Source organism: Porcisia hertigi, chromosome 28, assembly GCF_017918235.1.
Source record: "Porcisia hertigi strain C119 chromosome 28, whole genome shotgun sequence".
Lineage (NCBI taxonomy): Eukaryota > Euglenozoa > Kinetoplastea > Trypanosomatida > Trypanosomatidae > Porcisia > Porcisia hertigi.
In genome coordinates, this window is record NC_090587.1 from 649,711 (window position 1) to 669,260 (window position 19,550).

General features: G+C 54.4%; 6 protein-coding genes across 6 annotated transcripts; all 6 read left to right on the forward strand.

Annotated features, from left to right (window-relative positions):
• Positions 1-3,315: 3,315 nt before the first annotated feature.
• On the forward strand, positions 3,316-4,605 carry JKF63_03547 (uncharacterized protein; the record flags this gene model as incomplete). The annotated part of the gene is made up of 1 exon (XM_067899549.1): positions 3,316-4,605. The coding sequence occupies one exon, from the start codon at positions 3,316-3,318 to the stop codon at positions 4,603-4,605; it is 1,290 nt and encodes a 429-aa protein (XP_067755788.1).
• Positions 4,606-5,425: 820 nt separating this feature from the next.
• JKF63_03548 (uncharacterized protein) lies at positions 5,426-6,502 on the forward strand (the record flags this gene model as incomplete). Its single annotated transcript, XM_067899550.1, has 1 exon — positions 5,426-6,502. The coding sequence occupies one exon, from the start codon at positions 5,426-5,428 to the stop codon at positions 6,500-6,502; it is 1,077 nt and encodes a 358-aa protein (XP_067755789.1).
• A 1,085-nt stretch (positions 6,503-7,587) lies between these two features.
• Positions 7,588-10,299, forward strand: JKF63_03549 (uncharacterized protein; the record flags this gene model as incomplete). Its single annotated transcript, XM_067899551.1, has 1 exon — positions 7,588-10,299. The coding sequence occupies one exon, from the start codon at positions 7,588-7,590 to the stop codon at positions 10,297-10,299; it is 2,712 nt and encodes a 903-aa protein (XP_067755790.1).
• Positions 10,300-11,960: 1,661 nt separating this feature from the next.
• JKF63_03550 (uncharacterized protein) lies at positions 11,961-13,430 on the forward strand (the record flags this gene model as incomplete). The annotated part of the gene is made up of 1 exon (XM_067899552.1): positions 11,961-13,430. The coding sequence occupies one exon, from the start codon at positions 11,961-11,963 to the stop codon at positions 13,428-13,430; it is 1,470 nt and encodes a 489-aa protein (XP_067755791.1).
• Positions 13,431-14,791: 1,361 nt separating this feature from the next.
• JKF63_03551 (uncharacterized protein) lies at positions 14,792-15,688 on the forward strand (the record flags this gene model as incomplete). Its single annotated transcript, XM_067899553.1, has 1 exon — positions 14,792-15,688. One exon carries the CDS (start codon positions 14,792-14,794, stop codon positions 15,686-15,688), a length of 897 nt encoding a protein of 298 aa, XP_067755792.1.
• A 2,585-nt stretch (positions 15,689-18,273) lies between these two features.
• JKF63_03552 (uncharacterized protein) lies at positions 18,274-19,326 on the forward strand (the record flags this gene model as incomplete). Its single annotated transcript, XM_067899554.1, has 1 exon — positions 18,274-19,326. The coding sequence occupies one exon, from the start codon at positions 18,274-18,276 to the stop codon at positions 19,324-19,326; it is 1,053 nt and encodes a 350-aa protein (XP_067755793.1).
• Between the last annotated feature and the right edge of the window lie 224 nt (positions 19,327-19,550).

Sequence of the window (19,550 nt, forward strand, 5' to 3'; positions counted from 1 at the left end):
GATGACCGAGAAGGAGCCTCGCCATACAGGGCTCGCACGGAGAGTGGAGAGTGCACTGGTAGTGTGCCCTGTGGCCTTCCTCGCCAGGATTGTCTGGCATAAGCCCAAGAGAGGACTAGAAAGGCTCGTTGACCCCACAATCCGAGCGGACGACGGCAGCGGCTTGTCCCAGGCAATGACCTCGCTGCGTTGCACCCGGCGATGGTGCGCTCTAGGCAATGTAACGCTTTGCACGTGACCTCCTAGGGAGCGGACATAATCCGAGGAAAAAAGTTGCTAAGTTATGGATCACCCGCACTGGTAATTTTTTTTTTGCGAGGGAGGAATAAGACGGTCCTTATACGGTTTCGGTGGTGTGCAGCGTATTGCTTCCAGTAGACGTATCGCTGTACACTGGATGTCTCTGGGGATATGTTCCTCAATGTGTATTTGTGTGTGTGTGTGTGTGTGATTGAGGGGGCCGGTGTTGCAGCGGGCTCTTCCCTTGGAATGTGTTTCAGGCTTTTGTTTTTATTTGTTGTGCAGTGTGTCTACCCATCGATGCCTTGGACTGCCGTGGGGGGGGGCTCAAATTTTTGTATCTGCCTCCTCATTTGGCTTGGTGGGTGATATGCGCAGATATCTGCATGGTTTTGGTCTTCACAGTTGTAGTTATTTTATTTGTTCTCTGTTTTTTTGTTGTTTCTCATGGATACCCCCCACCTTCTTATCTCTTTACCCCCCCCTCGTACCTTTCTCCCGTCCCTATTTTTCTTGTACTTGAACAGTTCGGGGAGTCGCTGTGGGTGGCGCAACACACATGGTGCCAAAGAGAAAACTCACCCCAGTGAGTAGTCGTTTTTTTTTTTATTCGCTTCTGAGTGCGTGCACCCCGCCTGATCTTGGGGCCAAGATAGGCTGGCTCCTTACGGCTCTTATAGCTTCATTCGCCGGGGGGGGGTGCAGTGGAGCGCACCCTCCTCCTCCTTCCCCGCCCCCCCCCGTGAGTTGTCGCAAAGGTAGAGCTCAAGGTGCTGCGGTGTGCAGAGAAGACGTCTACGAGAAGTGTTTAAGGAGCGTAGGAGATCCAGTGTGTAACAGGAGGAAAGCCGACACGGAAAAGACAAAGGCAGTGATGCCCCCTGATTCAGTGCGGCTGTCGTTCTTCAGTCCCCCACCCCCTCCCCTCCCCTTCCCTCACTCCCCCAGAAATGTGTTCGTTAATATTTGGATTGCTCTCCCCCCCCCGACGAAGGCGTTAATTTCTTTCGCTACTTCACAGTGAACAACACCGGCAACTTCGCCACCAAAAAAAAAGTAAATGGTAGAATATACAAATATATACAAATATATACAAATATATATATATATATACTACAAAATATTCTACCACCCCCTTGATTTCACCCCCTGAGAAATCAAATGGCAAAATGCGTTTATTTTTCGGCATTAACCCAAGTAACTCGACTTTTTTCAGTTTTTTTTGTTTTGAAGGCTCCCCATCTACATGAGTTTGTCCGTACATATGAGAGCATAAATATGTACATACATATGTCCATGTATGCTTTTATACACACCCACACACGCATATGAAATGAAAAGAGCAGTTCCTCCCACAATGATATTTTATTTTTCTTTTTTTTTTTGGCGGGCGCTACTGTTCTCCCCCCCCTCCTCCCTTTCGTTTAGGTGCGTGTGTGTGTATATATATATATATTGTTTACGAATCTGTTTCACCTTTTTTTTGTCGGGCGCTGTTGTGCGTGATTCCGATCTTCCCCCCCCCCTCTATCCCTTTCACTCCCTACACTCGCGTGCATTTTATTTATTTATTCCCACTTCGTTATTTGTTACTTGTGTTTTCTTTGTCTTCACATTTTGTTTTTCGGAGTTAATCGATTTTTATTAGTGTATTTTTCAACGATCTCGTTTCTTCTTGTATTTTGGGGGTAGGGAGGATACCCAGCGAGGAGATCGACCGGCTTCTCGCCTCCCCTCTCGACTCTTTTCATTTCTCACGCACGCAGACACACCGACACACAGACGGACCGATAAGTTGGGCGCAAAAGAGGCCGTGTGTGAGTATGGGGGGACAAAAAAAAACGCGTCTGATCACACAAAACCAAGGTGAAGACATGAAAAGGAAAAAAAAAGCATCACTGTCGACGTTCCAAGGGGGCTTCAAAATAACCACAACAAAAAAGATATCAACACGGATGGAAGGGCACCCCCCCAAATGGTGTGCTCAAGCTGATCCACTTGGTCAGCTTGCAGAAAACGCCAAGGTCCGGTGCACATCGACACGCAAAAGGAAAACATGCAGAGCGCTGCGGGCCCAGGCCGTGTCTTGGGTTACACTCAATGCGCTCTTTTTTTCTTTGGCTCACGGAGCCATCCGTGTGGGCAGACGCGTGATTGATGAGAGAGAGGCCGGGTGGGTCGAGTTCTACCAACTCGACGTTGGGGGAAGTCAGCCCCGGGGTTACATGACGCGCACCAGACGCACCCTCGACCAGAGGCTTTCTAGTTTGAGGAGAATAGAAGCGCTTCGGATACCGTGCGTGCTGGCTCACGACGCATTCCTCCACACGTGACAGTTTTCACTGCCTATATATCACATCGCTCCCTAACCCCCCACCCACCAACCAACCCGCGCTCCATATTTCCAACTTGGTCACGGGGGGCCTCCAATATAAATCGCGCGAAAATGACAACGGAACACAACATGTTTGCAGACCCCTGCTGGAGGTTGGAGCGAGGATGTGATGACGACCTCCCGGAGAGCAAGGAAGAGGCCCGTGCACCCCTCTCATGTTTACTCCGCACTCTCCTTTAGTGGGCGTATGCAACTGCATCGCTCTTTCTGAGATGCACACACACACAGAGAGAGGAGAACACGCTCGACAAAAAAGGGAGTTTTAAGTGGTTCACACTGCCACTGCGAGATGAGCTCTTCGCTCCTCAGCCGTGTCTCTTGGTTGAATACACCTCCCCTCCCTCCCTCCCTCCCTCCCCACCCCACAACAAAAGAAAATCAACAAGCGAATACATGCGCGACATCGCCTGCGATTGCGTCTCAGCTGTGCGGAAAATTCCTACTCTATTTTTTTTCTCCACCGGCGTCTCTGTGCCTTCTTCTGTCCGCTGCTTTCTCCATCTCGCCCATTTTGTCGTCCACCTCGCTGTGGTTATCACGACCAACAACGTCACACAAGTTGCCCCGAAAGCAATGCAAGGGAAGTGTGGCGGCGGTGGCGCAGTGCGATTCCCCAAAAGTTCATTGTTGTTGATTGAAGCTGTGCTAGAGCATTTTCTACGAATCAAAGTCCGTCTACCATGACGTCTCGGCCACCCACACGGCGGCTTGTAGATGTGCTGAAGCAGAACAGCAAAAAAACACTCGACCGCCATGCCGCACAGCTGGCCGCGGCCGCCTCATCGCTTCCCGCCGAAGCAATCCAAACCAGGTTTCTGCGCAATCAGTTTCTCATCAACCCCAAGGCCGTGCAGCTGCTGTCAACAGAGGAGCATCTCACACGGTGGCACATTTTTGGAGTGTACAAGCCGCCGTTCTGCCCCATGCGCCGATGCGAGGCTGCGGACAATTACCACGGTGTTTGCATCGAGTCGTTTGTGGAGTCCGCGCTGCAGTCCAAAGACATTTATCCGATCCTGAGGCGTGTTGTGAAGCCGTCCGAGGTGTCTGTGCGTATCCTCTACAACTTGGACAGCTTCGCCTCCGGTCCAGTCCTTGTTAGTGTCTCGGATTCTCATCGCCACGCGAGGTCGCTGCAGACAACGACGATGGAGTATGACCTACTCGTTGGTGGACATCTTCCGGTGCATGCCGTGGGGAATCGCACCGCCATCGACGCGGCGGAAGTATTTCCCGGGGTTCAGGTCCCTTTAAAGGGCGGCGCGGTCGGCGTAGACGATAGCGCGAGCACCGCTCTTTCGGCAGAGATTTACTACGAGGTGAAGAAAAATGGGTACTACAGCGTACATCCCGTCTCGCTTCTGCACGTTGTGATTCGGAGTCCACCAACGTCGCAGCCGCCAGGGCTTGAACGCTTCGTGAGGGAGAAACTCGGCACCTGTGTCATTGGTGACCCGCTGGTGATGGGGGAGCTGATGCAAATTCGCTCAAACCCCACCGCATCCAATATCCACACAGCAGCCAGATGCCCAGGGAAAAGTAGCGGCTCTGCAATGAGTATGGGGGATTCCGGGGATACCGGTATGTCATCCAAAAGGGATTGGGCTGCGCATGCGGCGGCCATGAAGTTGGCGGCTAATCCGCACATCGTCTCTGGGCGTGGCGACTGCAACTTTCCCCGTGTTTTTATGCACCTGCGTGAGGTGAGGATCGACACCAGCGCTGAGACGTCGAGCAGCGGCGTTGAAGGCGCCTCTGTGCCTTTCGACGCCGGACACGTGCTCAACATGGGCAGTGATGAGGGCGGGGCTAATTCGGTAGGGGCAGGGCAGCCACAGACGCAGGAGATACGGGTACACTGCCGCAAGTGTTTTGACGGTCTTCTGCAGAAGCAGCTGAGTACCTCATTCAAGTCTCGCCGGATAAGTTTGCTGGACGGCTCTTGGACACCCCAGACAGAGTACCTGTAAGCCCTTGAGGACAGGGAGCAGTGTGGATGTTGCCGCAAGAGAGTGGCGTGCACGGGAGGGGTGGTGCGCTAAGCGAGAGAGTGCGGCGAGGAAGTGGTGTACCGAGTGAGGCACACGTGGCGTCAATCACACGAGGTTCGAAGATGGCCAGAGGGACTTTCGTAGGAGGTTAATATGTTCAAGTGCGCGTATGGTTGTCAGGGTGTGGGAGGGGGTGGTGGTGGTGGTGACTCCCATGTGGCGCGTCTTGTTGCCCTTCTTTTCCGTTAGGTTGTTCTCTCATGGTGATGGTTGCGAAACATTCTACTCTTAACTGTACCCTCGGGTAGCTGCCTTCCACGTGCATGTGGGCTGATACTTCCTCCGCTGTAGCATCGATTATGGCATGACAACGGTGGAGGGTCTGCGCGCTTCTTTTTCTTTGGAGGGGGGGGGGCGGTGTGTGTTGAGTTGTTCCTTCACGATTTCTAGGATCTGTCTCGACAGCGGGATGGCACGTTGCGATTTTCATGTCTCCCCCGATCACTTGGGCATCTTCGCTGTTCGCAGGCAAACTCGCTTCCCATCTCTCGCTTTTTTTTTGATTCTTTGGCGTTTCCCCCGTTTCGTTGTCCCTGTGGAAACAGCGGAACTTCACGCTTGGAGTGCAGAGAAGGGCCGATGTATTACCTCGAAAGCCACCTTTAAACCCCTTCGCCCCCCCCCCCCCAAAAAAAAAAAAAACGGGACCACACACAAAAAGAAAAAAACAACACAACCGCATCTTTGCGCTTCCATCAACGCACAAGAATACCTGTTCTAAAAAAAAAATTGAAAACCCATGGATCCAATAACCGGCGACACGGATGTCGTGTTCATCCCAGAAACGAGACATTTGATGGAGGCAAAGCGACTGCAGAGTCTCGTGGATGAACTCAACGGCTCACTCAAAATGTTGCACGTCAAGCTCGCCCGCATGCAGGCTCGTATGGAAAACACTGGTCGAGGTGCCCTCCTGCCCTTTCAGCTGCGCCGGGCCAAGCAGGAAAAGGCGGAGCTGGAGCGCGAGATTGTTTTGACACAGCGCACCATCAGCAAGTTAAACTTGATGCTCACACAGATGACGCACGTGATTGCCCTTAAAAATGAAGTTTTAGAGAAAACTCGTGGAGAACTTCTGGAAGAGATAGTGACACTGGAAGAAAAAATTAAAGGCAACGCGGAGCGGATTCGCCGAGGTTTCATCGATCGCATTGCTTTGCTGCAACGCTACTGGCCGTGGCGGCATCTCCACGACCTGGGTGACACTACCGTGGGTAAGACCTTCGAGGAGGAACTAGCACGGGGTCCGAAGTATCGACACGTGGGGATTCAAAACAATATTCGCACAGACTACATGCTTCAGCAGCTGCACTGGTTGCAAGAGCTCAGCAAGCGGGAGGTTGTCTTTCGGAGTCACATGCGGCGCCTAGAGGGCTTGGTCGAGGACTTGAACGATATTACCGATTTGATCGAGGCAGCCCTGACGTGCACTGTATGTGGAATGCTGTTCGAGGAGCCCGTAATCTTTTGGCCCTGTGGTCATTCCTTCTGCCTCCAATGCTTTGATTGCCTTACGATCTCCCCGAGTCTGTATCGCTGCCCGACGTGCGGCAGTATCGGTAGCGAGGGATTCGTGCATAACCTGCTCCTCGCCGAAACAGTGGCCAAGTGGATGTTCAAGGATAGGGGATATGGGGACACTCAAGTACCACTGAATGCAATGCGTGTTCACCTTGCACGACTACAGCACCACGAGATCGCTTCACGCATCCTGGAGCTCGAAGGGAGCATGCGACAACCCACCAGTCTCACCACCTCGGAGGAGAAAAGCTCTGCAGACGCAGACCTCATCACGATTTCCTATCGACTCTATTAAAGCGCTTAAACACTTGTTCACTGGTGGTGCGCAAGTGCGTGTGACGCGGGTGATCCTTTGGGTGCGCTCTTTTTTTTTTGGATGCGTGTGTGAATGTGTCTGTCTTGCCGCTCGTGTATGGCGATCTTGTTTTGAGTGCTTTCCTTCCGTGTCTTCGACGTGGTTGGACGATGTACAGTATGCGTGTCTGTCACACGGAGGTTCGGGTGTTGACGCACCAGAGAAAATCTTCGCCTCAAAAAAAAAAGGCTTTTTCTTTTGCGTGTAATGCTATCATACCCGCCGTCTCCCTGGTCGCTTTTCTTTGCTGCTTTGACTCCCTGTTGATCACTTGCTCTGTGCTCTTCTTTTTGTGGTGCGCATCGGAGCAGGAAAAAGAGGAGCTCCTTCAAACTCCCAGGGAGGGGGGGGGAGAGGGAGAAACCAACCCAACCAACCAAAAGAAGATCCACGCATCGTGGGGAAAAAAATTGCAGAAGGGAACACGCGTCAGCACTTGCCGAGGTCACACGCCTGCATGTGCCGAAGCAGTATCTGCTTTCTCCGAGGTGTTGCACGTCATTGCGAAATCGTTATCAAAACGGTCTCTAATCGTCACCCTCTCGCCGCACAGATGGTGGGGACTCGAAAATAGCGACGAGGGAAAATGGCTGTGAATGTGTGCGTGTGTGTGTCTGCGCGCGCGCGCAACTAGGTCGTGCGACGTGCAGTTTCCCGATTTTTTTTTTGTTTTTTCCAACTCATCTCGTCTGCAATGGAGACGTTCACCGAATGCTCCTCGCGGTGCCTTTTTTTTACTCTCCGCACTGGACCCATCTTCTCTTTACTCTCTCCATTACGGCTGTATTCATGTGTTACACGTTGATATGCCACTCGCGTGATACTTTTCACGTGTGGTTGGCGGAGCCGCCGCCTCCCTTACACCCTAACGGCGCCTCACCTCGGCGTTCCTTTCCCATTCTCTTCATATCTATATATATATATATATACTTTGCCGTGAGTGCGAGAACGGTATGCCCATTCCAATCAACCGCTGGAAACCAAAGAATCACTAGTAAAAAAAAATCGGAAGGAAGAAAAGCAAAATGCACGTGACTCGCAACGATGCAGAGGACATGCGCCGTGCCAAGGCGCGTGCAAAACAGCAGCGTTGGCAGGAGCGCCAGGAGCGCTCCAAAGAGAGCCGCGGCGAGATTGACCAGCTGCAGGCGCGGTGCACCGACATGCGTCGAAGCCTGGATGAAATCGCAGAATCGCATGAGGCCAACACCTCGACAGCGCACCAGTACTCCAAGTTCGCCGAGTTGCCCATTTCACAGCGCACCCAGATGGGACTGGAGCGGGGCCATTACACGATACTCACACCCATTCAAAAGGGCGCCCTGCACCTGGCCTTAGCTGGCTTTGACGTCCTCGGCGCAGCCAAGACGGGATCTGGCAAGACTCTGTGTTTCGTGATCCCTGTTCTTGAGCGACTCTATCGCGAGCACTGGGCAGCAGACATGGGTGTTGGAGCACTGCTTTTGAGTCCCACGCGCGAGCTCGCGCTTCAGATCTTCAAGGTGATGCAACTCGTAGGCTACAAGCACGTCCTCTCAGCGGCACTTCTCACCGGGGGTCGCGACGTCCAGGAGGAGCGCAAGCGCCTCCATGCCATCAGCATCATCGTGGGTACCCCTGGGCGCATCCTTCACCACCTGCAGGATGACGCGGATCTCGTCTTGGACAACATGCAGCTCTTTTGCATGGACGAAGCAGACCGGCTTCTCGATATGGGTTTCCGTGAGGCCATCACAAACATCCTGAAATATCTGCCCCCCCAGCGGCAGTCGCTCCTCTTTTCCGCTACACAGACGACGGATGTACAGATGCTTGCCCAGATGTCTCTGCAGAACCCGCGTTACGTCTCCACCCAGGTGATAACGGCCGCTCCGACGCCAACGACACTGTGTCAGAATTTTGTAGTGGTGGATCTGCATAGGAAGCTGGATGCGCTGCTGATGTTTCTCAAGCGCCACCCAAACGACAAGATCGTCGTGTTTGTGAGTACTTGCAACCAGGTAAGGTTTATGCAACTGGCTTTTTCCAAGATTCTCAAGAAGATGCGCATCCCCTCCATGTGCCTGACCAGCAAAATGAAGCAGTTCCGTCGGGAGGAGGTCTTTCTCACCTTCTGCCGCTGCAAGTCCGCGGTGCTCTTCTGCACGGACGTCGCTTCGCGTGGGCTGGACTTTCCACTCGTGCACTGGGTGGTCCAGTACGACTGCCCGGATAGCGCGCAGACCTACATCCATCGCGCTGGTCGTACGGCACGTGCTGGGGCACGCGGCGTGTGCCTCCTCTTCCTCACGCCCCGTGAAACGCCGATGCTGAGCTATCTGCATCACAAGCACGTCCCGTTGCGAGAGATTGCATTCAAGCCCGAGTGTCTGACGTCGTCGCACGAAATATTCGTTGCGCTCGTCGTACAGGGTCTAAAGTACGAGGCACAAAAGGCTTTCATTGCGTATCTGCGCTCGATATACTTCGCCTCCAACAAAAACGTGTTCGAGGTCGCTTCCGTGGACGTAGAGGCGTTTGCCAAGTCTCTGGGCTTACTCGTTGTGCCTGACATGTCGGAGCTGCAAAATATGCAGCGCAGTGCCAAGAATTTGCCGTGGGACGTGGTCAACTTTATCGCGGGGCGACAGGGTGCCGGCGGCGTGGACAAGGCTGCCAGCACCCTCACGCGGAAGGAAAAGCATCTACAAGCGACAGACATGCATCGCGTGATGGAGCAGAAGCAGCGATATGCCAACAAAAATGGCGCCCTGCATGGTGATGCCCCGACTGAGAGCGACGGCTCTCGGGGTCATGAGGACAGCGGCGACGACGACGACTTTCTTGTAAGGAAACCTGCGCCAGCTGACACCCGCAGCAGTCGGCCTTCCACCTCCGTCAAGGCTGGCACTGTCCTATCGGACTCAAACCCGCTGCACCTGACAGTTGACGAACGCCTCGCAGGCCTCTCAAAGAACAAACGTCGTAAACTCGTGGAAAGCGCCGATATTCGAGTGCGCGACCTGGGGCTTAACCAGCACATCGTCTTCGACGATGATAGCGATGACTCGGGTGAGAAAGTGGCCGCCGCAAAGAAGGGCGGTCGCAGCAGAACAGAAATCGAGGATGCGCATTCATCTTCCAGCGACGACTCTACTGACGGGGAGGGCGATACCACGGTAGCGAGTTTGCTCAAGGGGGTTGTGGGCCGGCACCGCAAGGAAAACCTTGACGACGTCGACAGCGTCGACGAGGCCGATGCAGAACCCATTGACTTCACAGCCGAGTTGCAGGCTCGCGTACAGGGCAAAAAAGCGGAGGACCTCGAGCGTGCCAAGAAAATGCGGCGGCTGCGGCGCTTGCAAAAACAAGGCCGCGTATCGCGCAAGTCGACAATGGACGAAAGCAGCGTGAAGACCACCAACGGCGGACTTCGCCGGGACCACTCAGACAACGAAGGCGATGAGGATAGTGGCGACTACTACCTCGAGGATGTGGACGGCAGCGACGCAGAGAGCACCGGCTCCCTTAGCCGTCTTCTGAAAGCCGCACGCGGGGAACTCTACGACGACGACGACGACGACGAGAGCAGAGAGGACGGTGACGTCCGTGGCAGCCCCATTGCTGCTCGCAAACGCAGTCACGGAGTGCGCACCTATCACGCTATTGATAGCAGCGACAGCGACGACGCTGAGGAAGACGCTCATGAGGTTGTCGCCCAACCACCGCCGTCGAAGAAGTCGAGACAGAGACGCTGAAGTCGAAATTGAGCACAAAACGTTAACAAGCGATCTCGAGAAAATACACTGGGGCGGGGCTCATTTTTTGAACACGTGCACGCGTCTTTATCTCCTCCTCCCCCCTCCCTCCCCTGCAATTTTTACACCCACACGCACCAATTATGAGAGACACAGACAGCTCTCATGTGGCTTCCAATGCCAGTTGCGCAAGCCCATCACATTATATTTGTCCTGTGATGTTTGTCTTTTTCCCCGTCGAGAGGAAAGACACACACGCACACACACATACACACATACATATGTCATGGTGACCCCTGCATAGTTTTCTGCGTGGGTGGAGAATCTTCAGCGCATCGTCTCTTCCTTTCATCTGCCAGTTTCTTCCTCCAGTTTTTCGTTGTTGTTTCACTACTTGCCCCCCCCCCTCCTCTCCTCTCCTCTTTGTTTTTTTCTGTACACGTTAAATCATGGTAATCGAATAATTGTGTGCATGTTTGGTCGCCAGGGGAGGCATGGTTTACCTTTCTGCCCCCTTCTCCCCCCCCCCCCGCCTCCCCGTCTCACTCCCCCGCCACTCCCCCCTCTGAGCCACCCCTGTTTGTTTTTTTCCCCCAATCAAACTACCCTGCGCTTCGACTTTCTTGAGTTCGATGCCTTTTCGTGGTCTTCACAGGATTTTTTCTGAGTACGGGGGTTCGAACACGGGAGGCCGATCCAGCTTGACCACTGCACCCCCGCCTTCTCGCGCCCTCTCCTCTCCTCCATCCCCCACTTTTTTTCCACCGCGCTGGACGCGAGTGGTTAACAAGACGCGGGTATGCACACCCTAGAGGGACGATAGAATTTGATGATGAGGCAGCCTGTGAGGTGTCCATCAAATCACAGTCAGCCTGTAGGACGAGAGGGGGCATACACACATGAGCGCGCCCTCAGAGACGAGTCCTTCCCCCTCTTCGGGTGCAGGGGTGGGGAGTACTGGGTGAGTGGGGAGGAGGTCCATCGGTTCATGCATGTATGGGGATGTGTTTGTGTGTGTGTGTGTGTGTGTGTGTATCTCGTAACTCCAGCACAAGTTGTCCAGTCCTGCGCACAAACCGAGTTGAGATCGATGACATAAAGGTCTCTTCCGTTGGATTATCCTCGCATCGGCGCTTTGGGTGGCGGTGTCGCGTGCACAACGTCGAATGCTCGGCAGAGCTTAAAAATAAAATGGAAGGAATGTTTTTTTTCATTCTAGTAGCCCGTTTTGTACGTTGCACTTCTCGACCGCCTCTTTCCGAACACCAGACGTTCTCCACAATCCATCGCCGAGGCTTGGACACACGAACAAAAAAAAACACGGGGGCTCATGCGGCGCTGTAATCAAACGCTGGAGGGGGTGCCCCCCCCGCAAAAAAAAAATATCAGGATGCTTCCACACAAAATCGCTCTCTCCGCGCACCTGCCACCATTCTAAATTGTGCTTCTTTCACACTGTCATTATAATTTCCGTTGTCAATGCACAGAGTGTTACACAATCGTTGTCCACTGCGCGTCTTTGTCGCGCTCTCAAAATAACCAGGAAACTCGGATCTCTCCTAATCATACAAACAGGTCCGCAAAATTGTCTGACTCCCTGCGCCCTCCCCTCCCCTCTCTTCCCTCCCCCCGCGCGCGCACGCCTCTCTTCGCGTTTCGGGATGTTTCGCAGGACGCCTTTTTGGCCCAAGGTTTCCCGTACGTGGACAAAGTCATCGATTCACGCTGCAACGGCACATTTTCCTGATGCCATCCGCGTCGATCCAGCGGCTTCCCGCAGCGGGACGACCTCCGCGAAGGAGGTTCGCAACTGGAGTCTAAACGACGACACCGTCAAGGCGGATGCCCTTCCGAAGCACGTTCAAGTCGCCGTACGTAAATTGCAGCTTTATGGTGACCTGGTACGGTTTAACCGACCGGTTGGCTGGCAGCTTCTCCTCATCCCCTGCTACTGGGGCTCTTCTCTGGCCGTGACGCGCGCGCTTGTCTGGGAAGGTGCCGATCCGGTCGTGCTCTGCGCCCCTTTCATTCCGATTCACCTTCTGGTTCAGTTCATGGTGGGCGCTTACCTCATGCGTAGTGTAGGGTGCATCGTGAACGACATGTGGGATCGCAAGTTTGATCGCATGGTCGAGCGCACTGCGCAGCGGCCGTTGGCATGCGGCAGCGTGTCCATGAAGGAGGCTTCGGCAATCCTCTGCTCTCATCTCGTATTGGCGAGCATTATCGCCCTCAACCTCTCGCCAGCAGCCCTGCAGGCATGCCTGGCTATCACTCCTGTTTGGATAATATATCCTTTTATGAAGCGCATTACCTACGCACCGCAGCTTTTCCTGGGCCTATGTTTCAACTGGGGTATCTTCGTGGGCTATGCGGCGGTACTCGGCCGAGTTGACATGGCCGTGTGTTTGCCCATCTACCTGGCAGCGGTGATTTGGACTGTCTTGTACGACACCATCTACGCCTACCAGGACCGTCGTGACGACGTCAAGTGCGGTGTCAAGAGCACTGCCATCTGGATCGGGGATCGAAAGTATGTTTTGAATGCCATGGTGATGCCCATCGGAGCCGGTATGCTTATCAGTGGCTTTCTGGCATCGCAATCCTTGCCCTACTACATTGGCATCGCGCTATGCATGTATCACTTGCACACCATTGTGGATGACGTGAACATCTACGACAGCTGGTCTTGCGCGCAGGGATTCAAGCGCAACGTGCGGCTTGGCATGTACGTTTTCCTGGCGATGTGCATTGGCAATCTCTGCTGGGCCTTCGCATCCGAGCACGAGGCAGAGCTTGACAAGAACACCGACAGCGCCTCCCAAAACTCGATGCTCTCGCGCTTTCTGTTCTTTGATCAAGAGGCGCAGCGTGCAAGTTACACCAAAGGCAGCTTCAACTGGGCAGATCGCTTTATGCATCCAGCCTTTGTACAGGCCGAAAGCGCCAAGGCTGCTGGTTCCACCGAGGCCCCACCGATTCCGGCCTGGATGCGGCGCGAGTATTTTTCACAGAACGTCTCTGACATCCTCCTCTTCTGCGGTGTACCAGAAGCGACAGTGGCAGCGTGGTCAACGTGGTCGTACGCGCTGATGGACCACTACAACATGTTCTCCAAAGTAACACTGTAGAATGGGAAAGGGGAGGGTGAATAGAGAGACGGCGGCGGGAGGGGGGTGGAGGAGGAGGAGGAGGAGGAGGTTACAAGGGCCGGTAAGGGGATGCGATTCCTCTTTGACCTCATGGCACTTCTCCGTCTTCACAGATGACGACCACTGCAGTACGACGCTGCTGCTACTTTTTGCCTGTTCACACGAATCTCTAAATTCCCTCATCCCCCGCTTTCCTCCTCCTCCTCCTCTTTTTTTTTCTCTTTTTTTTTGTTCTGCTGCCGCAAAAGCCCGAGAGAGAAAAAAAGATAAAAGTGAGGAAGTATCGTATCGTTTTTTTTTCCCATTCCCACCCGTCCTCTCCCCCCCCCCCTCCCCCACAAACACACATGATTCTCTCCCTCATCACTTCACGCTCATGTCGCGCTCGGTTTCCCACACATGGCGCGGCTTGACGGGGGGTGGGTGGGGGCTCCTTCTCTGATTGCGTAACGTGTGCCGTGATCAATTCTATGGACCCTCGCACTGGAGGTGAAGCCCTGGTCTTGTATCCACGTGTGTTGGCGCGTTGGACACATCTGCAGTCTGGCGTGATAGCCGGACAGGTGCTCTGCAGGGCGGGACGTGGGGCAGCCAGTGTCACCAATGCATATGTGCGCGCGCGCGGCACAGCGATCTTCTTTTCAAGGTCTTCGTAGTGTGAAGCATCTGTTAAGCCTTGGACGGTGCAATACCTTTGCCGGTGGAGAGTATCCGGAGAACGCGATTTGTTGGCGTCTACAAGACTCTCTCCCCACCAGTCCTGTTTTTTCTTTTCTCTAGCACAGCTGATTCGACTTTGCCTTATGTGCCGCTATGTTTGGCTAATCTCTGGGCTCATGTCTTCACTGGGTAATGGCGCATGACCAGCAACAGCGCCGCACGCGTCGGAGGGGGTGGGGTGGGGTACGCTGTTTAATGCGTCTTCTCGCCTCGGATGGCATTCACCTCCCCCCCCCCCCCCCGACTCCCCCCACTCCTTACCTCGCCTTTACTTTTCTTGCCTCCGCCTGCGTCTCTTTTTTTTTTTTTTTGGACAAAACGATAGGCCTACGGAAGTAACTCATTTCTTGGCCACCCCCCTCCCGCGACTAGGTGCTCCTTCACTTGTACGCGCCCAAAGCACTTTCTTTGGCGCCCACGTCACAGCTTGTCTGTCTACAGTGAGGGTGAGCGCCATGGCGGAGCAATCACAGGTTCTCTCTTCGCCGGCGGCGGTGCTGCCAGCACCCGCGGCATCGTGCAGCGGTTTTTTCGCACCCGTCAACTCTCTATCGTGCGCCCCTTCCACTAGCACTTGCATCACCTCAGCGTTAGGTCAGCCTGCGGCATCCAACGATGTCATGGCGGCGGCATCACTTCAGTGCGGAGGGAGAGCAACACGAAACAAGACAGCGCCTTTTTCGGTCACACAATCCCCACACATTCACGAGAAGGCGTGGTTTTTCCACACAACACTCCTTTCGTCGATTCAAATGCCCGCATCGGATGACAACGGTCGTCGACAGCCGGGTCGCTCTGGTGACGTGCAGGAACAAGATGCGTCACTGCCTGAGCAGCAAGATGTGGCACCTGTCGTGTCCCCGCATTCGGACCGGGAGGCGACCAACAGCTCCCCGGCTGAGCCCGAAGTGTCTCTCTCTCTGGAGTCCAATCGACTCTTCTTCGCAGATGCGTCGTTCTCCTCCGACACCGGCGCGTCCTTAGTGGACCGCTACAGCTTACACGCATTGTACGCGTCTCGCTCCGTTAGCCTCGGCATGCGGCGCCCATTCCCTCCATTCCTGGAGCAGCTGCCCACTGAGGCTGGACAAGAAGCAGCCAACCGGTTACGCATGCTTGTTGCACGGGACACCTACATCCCCGCTAAAGCGTGCCAGGCGCTTACAGTCCTCTTACCCTATTGCCGCACCCTCGAGTATATCGACTTGCGCAATGCGGGGCTCCGCAGTAAATCGGGGTGTGTGACAGGTGTGAACGCCTTGCTGGACGCGCTTTTGTTGGGAGCAGGGCACCACAGTATTGGCGCCGCACTACATACCATTGATGTGTCCTTCAACGAACTCAACGACCGCACCGGTGTTCGGCTTTTGCGACTAGCTCAGCAACAGCCTTGCCTACGTGTGGTGAACACTGAGGGCACCAATATAAGTGAGAAGGTGAAGATGCGCATCGCTGAGGAGGTGGCTAAAAATTCAGAGAAGTACACCCGGCTAATGGTGAATCAATCAAGCAAATGACTAGGAAACGATTGTCGCAACCGGGGCCCGCCCTCCCTCTTGTTTTTCTTTGGAGTTGTCGGTACCGTCTCTAAGCCCCCCCCTCCCCAGGCCTGATGTTTGGGCTGCGCGGCGGTAACTGCGTCTCGCTCCTGACGTTCTCCCTGGCGGAAAAAAAAAATCGAGACAGCTGGTACCGCTGAAGCTCGCATAAGAGCGATAAAGGCGAGGCGAGCGGAGGCCACGGCGACAGCGCGACGGCCAACCCCTGCAGCAGGGCAGTAGTTCTTTGCAGGAGATGAAGATGCCACACCTCAGCGACCCGTGCCCAGCGATGTGCTGGCGGCGCTGGTGGTGCCACGGAGAGAGCTGTGCCGTCACAGAGCACCGATGTGGTGCAACCACGAGTGTTTTCCACTCCTGGAGAGCATTGGGGCAGGAGGCAGTGGTGGTCTCCGGCAGCCTTCCCTACAGGGATTTCGAAGAAAAAATGACACTTCGGTGGCCTTGGTGACCATATGAGGGGCTGCGCCTCTCGGCTGATCTGGTACGCCTCACCCTGAGATCTGTGCACCCTGCCCACGGAATAGGGACGAGTCAGGCTTGTGCAGCTGGCGGCCACTGTTCCCCTCAAGGCCGCCACTCGCATGCACATGAATTTGAGAGCAACGCACTGAATGGGGGACACGAGGTTTGGATGAATGTGTAGAGCGATTTTTTTTTTCTCTCCCTCCTCCTCCTCCTCCTCCTCTGTTCCACCCCATCGTGTATGGATGTACACTAGTTCTGTTTCACCATGCAAATCCATCCCGTAACCTTGGGGCTCCCCCTCTGTATGTCTCAGGGGAGGGGGGGAGTTGTGAAGAAAGATTTGCCGCCCTCCCCCCCCCCCCTCCCCCCACTTCTCTCTTCTCCTCCGCCCCGCCCGCTCAGTAGCGCTGGTGTTTTTGACCGCGAATGATTTCAGTGGAGGAGGGATGCGGTATATATGTGTATATATATATGTATAATATGCAATGGGAGGTGTATGTTGTTTGCGTTTTTGTTTTTGCCGCGTCCAATGTACCGACACATACATTGAGTGGTGCGCGCTTACGTTCAAGCTGTTACAGCCCCCGTTTCTCCTTCCCAACTCCCCCTCGACTCTTCCAATCTCGTGGCGGCTCTAAACGATTCCACGTCGCGCATCCTTTTTTTTTTGCTTTGCTTTGCTGTGCGTGTGTGTGTGTGTGTGTGTGAAGTGTGTTGGTCCCGCGCTTGCGCTCTCCTCATCTCAAACTCTAAATTTTTACCGAACTTTTCGTTTTTAGTTCTCCCTTGTACGCCTTCATTGCGTGTGACATCTGCGCTCCTTGTCCCATCGGGGCCAGACAAGAAGAACAGGAACGGCGGCACGATCAGGGTGGTTTTATTTTTTGCGGGGGGGGGGGGCTGTGGTCATTCACAACGACTGACGTTGTAGGCCATTTTTCATGTCCACCTCCCGTTTGCAGATCTTTCCCCTCTCCACCTCTGATTCTGGCATTCATAGAATAGGGAGAGTCGAAAGGGCTAGGGGCGTGAGGGAAAGGGGGTGTTGGGAGGAGAGCGGACAGTGTCGCTTCCATCCAGATCGCATCTACACTGTAATCCAAGAACATGCAAGCGGAGGGACGTGGCGATCCCAGCAAACGTCGTCGACAGCTGACCTTGTTCGCGCTAGAAGCAAAACAAACAACATCTGTAGAGGTGCATATATATTTTTGACCTCTGGGCTCCTCCTCCAGCGCCACTCTCTTCTTTGGCGTAGCCATCAGTGAGTGCCTCTGACCTCGCGTACTAGAATGGCTCCAGAGCAGCGAGTGATTTGAGCCGTCCCTTCCGTCCCCCCCCCCCTTCCTCCCCCAAAAAATCTACCTGATACCTAAAGCCCTCAGGAGAACATAGGCGACGGCGTGTGCCCTTCACAGGATGTGACAGACAGTTGTTTAACACACGTATAAATGTCCATAGTTTTACACTTAGCCTATATAGATCCATACATATATATTCCTCTTGTTTGTGGCATGTCTTCACTCATCAATATCTTTTCCTCCATTACCAAACTTATTCCTTGATGGCCACCCCCTCCGCTCGGTAGAAAACACAAATGCTGACACCGCCGTATATTGCTGTGGCGTCTGACATGGACGGCACACACTCCTATTGCCTGACCCACATCATCTCCACCCCCCCCCCCTCCCCTCGGCGCCCTCCCCGGTCATTTGCCAACAGTCTTCCTGCCCCGCCTTGGGAAAGGGAAAAAAGGAAATGCGGCCCATTCCCGTTTCCGCGTCAGTCTTCTGGGGCTTTTTCATGGGCACCTCGCGAGATCACGACGACGGTCTTCTTGAGCGTACTTGTTCGTAATCGCCTCTCTCCCAACACCAACGTCAACGACATCGCGGTATCCCTCGTCGTCACTGTTGGCACCCCCCCCCTCTCCCCGTCACAGACGCTCACTCCCCCCTCCCCTCTCCCCTCTCCCCTCCCTTCCCCTCCCGGTTTCACGCACGTTAGAAACCACTCCACAGCACAAAGGCCCTCATCGCTCATTTTCTCTCTGTCCCTGTCTGTGTGTGTGCCGTATGTTCCACACCATCTGGCTCAGGGCCAGGACTTCGGCAGCAGGTGCGTGTGGTGCTACTGCTCCGGGCCTTCCTCCGTTTCGCTTTGTGGCCTCTGACATGGACGGCACCGTCCTCTCACCACATCACATACTCAGCGAATACACAACAGAGACTCTGCGCCGGCTCACACAAGAGCTCCATGTACCCTTCATCTTTGCCACTGGTCGCGTTTACGCAGACGTGGCCATCATTAACCAGGAAATGCAGCGCTTTTTTCAGGCGCGTCGCCGGCAGATCCCGCTTACGTCGGCAACTGCATGCACGGGCACTCCCACCTACATCATTACCTCCAACGGCGCTGTCATCCACAACGCCGAGACGGGCGAGCTGGTGCACGAGCATGCCCTTGATCCGGATATTGTTCGTGAACTCTACCATCTGCTTCCAGTGAGCGAGACGCGCATCAACACTGGTATCATTCAAGGTGACCATTGGTTTTACCGCATGGACTGGGAGGAGATGCTGCGGTTCCACAAACAATCGGGATATCGCTACCAAGTGCTGGAGCGGATCCCCGACAGCGCACAGCTAAGCGGTATCCAAACAAGGAGCACACAGCCGGCCTCCTCGTCTGCCGTTGGCGGGAGCCTTCAGCATGTGCACAAGATTTTCTTCTCCAGCTGGGATCGCCCGCGACTGGAAAAATTGGAGGCCATGCTTCAGAACCGGTATGGCGAGGAATTGACAGTGACCTTTTCGTCGTCGTACAACATCGATATTACTGGCAAGGGGGTGACGAAGGCGTCGGCTCTGGAAACCCTCTACTCAGTCATGACACCCTTGCCGCACGAGACTGCGTCGACAGCGACACCCGGGCAGCGTCTGAAGGCCACGGTAGCGTTTGGCGACGACCTCAACGATGGCGCAATGCTGCAGCGTGCGGGCCTTGGCTTCATAATGGGCAACTGCAACCCACAGCTTCTGCAGCGATGCCCGAATCTAGAGGTGATCCAGACAAACGCTGAGGACGGTGTAGCGCGTAAACTGGTCGAGGTGTTTAATTTGGAATGACTCTTCCTGTTTTTTTTTTTACCCAAAGAGCCCCTGAAGGTACGCCGTTTCGCTTACACACACACACACTAACAAACAAACATCCACGGGCAGGCAGAATCACAGCAACAACAACATAGTATACCCCTGGTGTTGTTGTCAAACGCCAGACCCCGTGACGCTTTACAATATCACAGAAGCCGAAGTCAGGGACCCCTCCCCCCCCCCTCGCCAACTCGCCCCCC